General features: G+C 42.4%; 1 protein-coding gene across 2 annotated transcripts; it reads right to left on the minus strand.

Moving 5' to 3' along the window:
• Positions 1-401: 401 nt before the first annotated feature.
• Positions 402-7,175, minus strand: LOC134401201 (uncharacterized). 2 transcript variants are annotated; one of them, XM_063129944.1, is made up of 2 exons: positions 7,018-7,175; positions 402-2,282 (listed from the first exon to the last, which is right to left on the minus strand). In XM_063129944.1, exon 2 carries the CDS (start codon positions 2,235-2,237, stop codon positions 789-791), a length of 1,449 nt encoding a protein of 482 aa, XP_062986014.1. In that variant the 5' UTR covers positions 2,238-2,282; positions 7,018-7,175; the 3' UTR covers positions 402-788. The 2 variants fall into 2 exon arrangements, with proteins under 2 accessions (XP_062986014.1, XP_062986013.1); XM_063129943.1 differs by lacking the exon at positions 7,018-7,175 and adding an exon at positions 4,907-5,332.
• Between the last annotated feature and the right edge of the window lie 381 nt (positions 7,176-7,556).

Raw genomic sequence — 7,556 nt, forward strand, 5'->3', positions numbered from 1 at the left:
ACCGCAGAGCTGGAAGGATGGACACGCTGCTCAACAGCTTTACCACTTCAGCGATCCAGCTCCCACCACCGTCAAGATATTCATCACGAGGGGAGAAACAGAGTGCCCTGTTCCCATTCACCTTTCTCTCTTGAGAGAGCACCACTGCACACAAACTACTGCCTTATTTATTAATTTTCAATGTGGGCAGAATTTTCTAGTAGGCTGCACTGGGAAGGCTTTGCTAATAATGATCCAGCCACATTCAGTGGGACGTTAGACCTGACCTTGAATGGAAGGGCTTAGCACATCTCAAGCCAAAGTCTTAAGCCTAGCAAGGATCAAGATGTACGTTGTAGTGAATAACTGGCAAGGAGTCCAACTGCATGAAGGGGAGGCATCCCAAACAGGCGGCCCCGGCTTGGTTTTTATTAAGAACTAAGTGGTTACATTTCTTGTATACAAGCTATGATTGGTTGTTAAGTACAGCATGTTAAATGCATGATTACCTCGTGCACAGGGGGTGCACAAGAGGTGTTGGTTAGTGTGTGTTCAGCATGAATATACCATATAAGGGTTAAGGAAATACGTGATCACAGCATAGTGTCTTCAATACTGTATTGTATTCTGTGGCTCTTGAGTCAGTGCGTCAGCACATTCCAAGGCATTGGCCAGCAAGTACCAAGATGTTACTTAGCAAGGCTTTATCTTAAAAGTGTTATCCTGTGTTCTAGCACATCTCAGCATGGTATGCCAATACTGAAAGTGTGCCAAAGAGAGGGATAACAATTTCCCCTACATCTCCCCATTTATTCTTTTAATTGTAAAGCCTTGTAAGCATAATAAATTTGGCGTTTGCTTGGTTTTGAAGCCTTGGGACGGCAAGAGGGAACACACCATGACAGTAATCCTGGGATACATTGTATGAAACAGCAGAAGGTGATTAATAAAAATACAATCAATACAGCATATTGAAATATAGTTTTGAACAATCCTGTTGGAAACCAGGACCACAAAAACTTCCACCATTCAGGTGCAATATCTTGTTTAACTGCATGTGCATATTTTTTAAGTAAGTCCAGTTGGTGTTGAATTTGGTTACTATTGTCTGTGAGATTGAAACAGCACATATTTTCCACAGCTTCGCAGCCAAGATGTCTTTGTAACAACAAAAAGTCTATTGCAGCTCGATTGTCCAGTATAGCATGGCGTAAATCTTGTTGTTCTTGAATCAAAAGTCCAATAGCAATGGAAGTACTATTAATTGTCTTTGCTAGTAAACATGCCAGATGCCCAAGTTGTTTGGCATTTCCCACAGCCAATCCAGGAACCCCGACAAGGCTCATAGCCAGGGAGATATATTCTGCTGGACTTAAAACAGTAACATTTCCATCACAAACTGCATTCATAGTCTCAGTCTCTCTTTTCTGTCGAGTGCTTTTAGTAGGCCGGGGTGGTAGAAACACTGTCAAGCGACTAAGACAACATTGTGTTAATGTTATATTAGCTGGTACATAATTATAAGTACGAGACCCACATGTGAAAAACCATCCAATTGGCAATATAATGTGTCCATAGTTACTTGTTACATTTTCTATCTTTGAACAATTCCACAAAGAAGGCCCTGGGGACAAACAACCTTTTAGTGGACGGTGAATAGAGCAATTTACCATTCTAGCACATGTGTTATTCTTGTGGTTTACAACATATGGGGTGTATAACTGTATAGCATCTTGGGGCAACTGGTATGTAGCAATTCCCCATTGGGCCATAGTATGATAATGAATTTCACTAAAGTTCAGAAATTTACTCAACCCAGTAACATTACCAAGAGAACCAGGAGCTTTGCATATGGGAATGAGACATGTACTAAGTAATCCATGCATATCTGGAGCATCAGTAAGACAGAAATCAGTGGTGTTTACTATTTTTGCTAACTTTATCCATACATTGTACTGCATTCTATCATGTAGTGGAGTGCTTATAACTGGACAAGTTATACAGCTAAATAACAGAATTATTGTCAGCAAAGAATTAGCATTTAAGCAAGCAAATGTAGCAACTAGAAAATTCTCTGGAGTTGGATCAACGTGCTGTTGCTCCAATAATTTTTGAGCTTGGAAAGATAACGCCTTTATCTCTCCCCATGTTGGTTTATGTTTTTGGACGGGCACCCTGCCACGTGCTTTCAGGGGGTCCTCCTGAAGTTGTAGGGAGAATTCTGGAATCGGGTTGGTCAATCCTTGATGCCACGACATGCTCTTTCCAGGGTTTCACACACCGTGCTGGAATCCACACTGGTCCTGTTGGAGTAAGCACAGCAGCATAACCTCGACCCCAAGTGATCAAGGGGACAGGGCCGTGCCAGACAGGATTAGGTAGCTGCCGGTACGTGACCAGCGGCTGCGGCAGAGGGGTATGCATTTGGAAATGTTGTTGTAATCGGGTAGTATTAGTTGGTAGGAGAACATTCAAATGGTTAATAGTGAACAACACTTTTGCCAGCCATTCCTGGCGGGAGCCCAAACCAATGGGGATCCCTGCTTTTTGTTTTTGTTTGTGTAAATGCTCTTTCAAGGTGCGGTTGGTGCGTTCCACAATAGCTTGACCAGTGGAATTATATGGAATGCCAAAAGTATGTGTAACCTGCCAGGTTTCACAAAACTGTGCAAAAGAAGTACTGCAATAAGCAGGTCCATTATCTGTTTTTAAGGCAGAAGGTATTCCCATTACTGAAAAACTTCTAATGCAATGATTAATAACATGTTTTGTTTTTTCTCCTTTTTGACATGTGACTCAAATATATCTTGAGTAAGTGTCAACTGACACATGAAGGTATTTCCATGGAGTGAAAGGACTAAAATGAGTAACATCCATTTGCCATAGCTCATTGGCAACTGTGCCACGAGGATTGACACCTATATCAGGGGCTGAATGTACCTTTGTGCACTGTGGGCATGATTGGATAATGGCGCGTGCCTGATCTAATGGCAGCTGAAACTGTTTTGCTAAGGCTTTAGCATTTTGATGATGAAACGCATGGCTTTCCTATGGAGTCTGTTTTTGCACCGCTAGAGCTCGAAGGGATTGATCAGCCACTTGATTACCAGTGGAGATCTCTCCGGGGAAGGGTTGATGACTACGGATGTGAGCAATAAAATATTCATTGGTGCGATGAGCCAACAGAGTCTGCAAGGTTATAAAGAGACCTAAAAGGTTCTTATCTATGACTGGGGTTACATAACTTCCTGGAAGACCACGTACTACATTGTTAACATATAAACTGTCTGTTATTAGGTTTAGTGCTTGAGGAAATGTGCGGAAGGCCAAAATAACTGCAGCTAGTTCAGCTCTTTGAGGTGATTTCTGGGGCAGTGTGAACATGGTTCTCCACTGATCTTCCTGTTTCCAGGCTACTACTCCTCTCTTTGGGCTTCCATCAGTGTAAACAGTAAGGGCTTCCTTAATAGGGAAGTCATTTTGTAAAGGCTTGATTTTAACAGACAATTGACTTAAACATTGCAGTCGAGGATCAGAAGGAATATGATATGTAACTTGTCCTACAAAGCCTGCTAAGGCAGCTTGCAATTCTTCAGAAAATGACACTGATCGTTCCCACATCTGAAGAGGCATGGGAACTATCAGAGTTTCTGGATCTTGGGCTAAAAGTGCTCTTGTACGCTCTCGAGCTTTAATAATCAGATTGGCATACATAATTGGTTTTGTAGAGATGGTACAGCTAGGGCTATGACTGAGATACAGCCATTCAAGTATGTGTGTGTGACGATTGTAGGTCTTAGTGTTGCAAGATCTACTCCTGAACTGAGTGTCACAGGTTTCAATGCGTGTCTGTGTAATAACTGCATATGGTTGACTTAACCCTGTAAGTATAAGAACTTGACAAGGTTGATCTAACACTTGGCGATCTACCCAAATTTCTTTTAAACGTTCATTGACTAAAGACAAAACTTGCAATTGATTAGTGGTTAAAGAAATTTTATCAGCTGGGTGTTTGCCTTGTTTTAGGGCGGCAAACAAAGGTGAAAGTTCATCAGTTGTGAGCTTGCAGTAAGGTCTGAGCCAATTAATAGCTCCTAATATCTGCTGAAGTTGTACATAAGAAGGGGATTCTGGTAGATGGAGCTTGGGAGTTACTGGCGTGGAATAAGTTTGCATTATCTTATGTCCTAAATAGTTAAAGGGCTCGTGCTTTTGCACCTTTTCAGGAGCTATCTGCAAGCCATAATGATTAAGAGTTATTATCAAATCTCTCTCCCATTCTTCTGGGAGGGATATTCCAGCTAAAAGAATGTCATCCATATAATGGTATACAATAGCTTGAGGATATTTATCTCTGAAAGGTTTTAAGGCTTGTGCTACATAATATTGACACAAGGTGGGGCTATTGAGCATTCCTTGAGGAAGAACTTTCCATTGGAACCGATCAGTGGGTTCAGAGTTATTTTCTACTGGAACAGTGAAGGCAAAATATTTTCTGTCTTGAGGTTGCAAAGGAATTGTGAAGAAACAATCCTTTAAATCAATCACCATCATTTGATAATCAAATGGGATCAAATTGGGATTTGGCGTTCCACATTGTAGTGGACCCATTGGTTCAATTATTCTGTTTATGGCCCTGAGGTCATGCAAAAGCCTAAATTTGCCTGATTTCTTCTTAATTACGAAGACAGGGGTATTATATGGGCTGGTTGAAGGTTCAATATGTTGTTCACATAATTGAATCTTCACTAACTCTTTTAAAGCTAACAATTTTTCTTTGGGCAATGGCCATTGTTCCACCCATACGGGTTCAGTCTGTTTCCAGACGAGGGGTAGAGCAGTATGATTAGTCATCTATCTGCAAAGTGGTGTTAAACTGTGAAAGTAGGTCACGACCCCACAAATTGACATGTACTTCTAAAATTACCGGTTTGATTTGAGCTGTGCGATGACTTCCAGGTGCAGTCACATTAATCCAGTGTGTACTTTGCTTGGAAACTTGGGGTCCGCCCACGCCCCAAACTGCAGGTGCTGGTTCCGTAGGCCACTCTGTAGGCCAAAGATGCTCTGAAATTACAGAAACATCAGCTCCTGAATCTAGAATTCCCTCAAATGATCTACCATTTAACTGGTACCACCGCTTGGGTTTTTCAGTCTGAATGTGTTGTAGTACTGCTGCTATTTGAGGGTGGATTTGGTCAGTAGATCCAAATCCTTCAGTGTGTTGACAATTTTCCCTTCCCGCTGGCAATACACAAGGGATTAAGATGAGTTGTGCCCATGCATCTCCAATTCTTAATTTCATAGGGAGATGGCTCCACATTTGAACATAGATTATGCCTTGATAGTTTGAATCAATAACTCCTGGCACAATTTGGATGCCTTGTTTACTGGCATCAGATCGTGGTAAAATAAGCCCAATAGTTTGATTTGGTAAGGGGCCCTGGAGTTGAGAGGGCATAAGAATGACTTCTCCAGGTAAAGTGATTTCTTTATCTTCAGTGTTACTTAAATCTATGCCTGCATTTCTGCTGATAGCAGTAGGTGTTTTAAATGCAATTGCAGGCATGGATGATGAAGCACCCTTATTTCCTGGGCTAGGTGTAGGCCCGTTAATTAGTTTCCCGCTTCTTGGTTTCCTGCTTCTTGGTTCACTATATTTCTACACTGGTTTGCCCAGTGATACCCTTTTCCACATTTAGGGCAGGGTTTAGATGGCTTCTTTTTGTCTCCTCCTCCCTTTTTATGAGCACCTCCTCCAGGAGCACGACATTGGTTCTTAAAATGACCTGGCTTTTTACAATTAAAGCAATTGCCACGTGGCTTATTGCCTTTTTGGAGGGCTCCAGCTAACATGGCCATTTGGTGTATCTGAGTCCCAACATCTGCGCAAGCCTGGATCATGTCAGCCAACTCATAAGTTTGCCGAGCAATAACAGATTGCAAAACTTTACGGCAATCTGCATTGGCGTTCTCATAGGCTAATTTCTTCATTAATTCTGCTTTTGCTTCTTCATTGTCAATTTGTCTCTGTAAGGCTTCCTTTAACCTGTCTATAAATTGATGGTAAGGCTCACTAGGTCCTTGGCGTGTGATAGTAAAGGATTTTGAGGGTTTTCCAGACACTGGCACCCTTTGAAATGCTTTTAGGATGCAGCGGTTAATGGCCTGAAAGGTAGGCATAGGTAGTTGCGCCTGTGCCTCTATCCCTGCAAACTGTCCACTGCCATACAACTGCTCTGCTGTAATCACCCCATTAGAGCTTAGGGCTATATGGAGCGACTCTTTTCTGTATTCACTGTCCCAAACTACATATTGGGCTGGACTTAGGATCATGCGAAATAAATCTTTCCAATCCTGAGGAAGCATAGTGTATCCATTGCCAATACTCTCCACCATGCCTTGGGCATAAGTAGAGCGTATGCCTGTCTCTTGAATAGCTTTATTCAATTCTCTAAGTACTGAATAAGGCAATGATGTCCAATTGACAACTACCTGTCCTTGGTCATTTTGATGTGAGGTTATAGGATAAGCTGAAGGAAAGTTGTTAAGACCCTCAAACAGCTCATCTGAGGTTAGTGTTCCTTTCCTCTTTTCCTCTTCAAAAGCCTCACGGACTTTGCTAAGTTTTGGCAACACTTCACTATTTGCTTCTTCTCCTCTCAGCTGTGAAGCTGATGCAGGAGGCACTAACTGGGGATATGGGAGTGATGTTTGAGAAATGGGAGCGATAAAAGATAATGAGCTGGAGGATGCCTCGGTTCCTACCTTCTCCAGCGCATCTTTGCATCGCTGCCACAGCAACAAGTGCTGTATGGGAGCTCGTGGTTCAGTGTATAGGTGTGTACCTATTTTCACCCAATCTGTGAGCTGAAGTGTCCCTGCCTCGGGATACCAAGGGCATTGCAACCCTATTTCATTTACTAGGTCACTTACATGACTGAGGGATACAGTTGTACAACCTTGCTCTTTTAAAATTTTATGTAGCTCTTGTGCATGAAGCTTCTGCGGAGCTGACAATTCCCCCCCCATACTCACGATAAGGGAGCGTTGTAACGCTGAGGTGCACCAAGGCTATTCCAGCCGATGAGCAGGGGGTTTCCTGGATCCGATCACGTCGGGGTCACCAGATGTAGTGAATAACTGGCAAGGAGTCCAACTGCATGAAGGGGAGGCATCCCAAACAGGCGGCCCCGGCTTGGTTTTTATTAAGAACTAAGTGGTTACATTTCTTGTATACAAGCTATGATTGGTTGTTAAGTACAGCATGTTAAATGCATGATTACCTCGTGCACAGGGGGTGCACAAGAGGTGTTGGTTAGTGTGTGTTCAGCATGAATATACCATATAAGGGTTAAGGAAATACGTGATCACAGCATAGTGTCTTCAATACTGTATTGTATTCTGTGGCTCTTGAGTCAGTGCGTCAGCACATTCCAAGGCATTGGCCAGCAAGTACCAAGATGTTACTTAGCAAGGCTTTATCTTAAAAGTGTTATCCTGTGTTCTAGCACATCTCAGCATGGTATGCCAATACTGAAAGTGTGCCAAAGAGAGGGATAACAATTTCCCCTACA

Source organism: Elgaria multicarinata, chromosome 7, assembly GCF_023053635.1.
Source record: "Elgaria multicarinata webbii isolate HBS135686 ecotype San Diego chromosome 7, rElgMul1.1.pri, whole genome shotgun sequence".
In the NCBI taxonomy this organism is placed as follows: domain Eukaryota; kingdom Metazoa; phylum Chordata; class Lepidosauria; order Squamata; family Anguidae; genus Elgaria; species Elgaria multicarinata.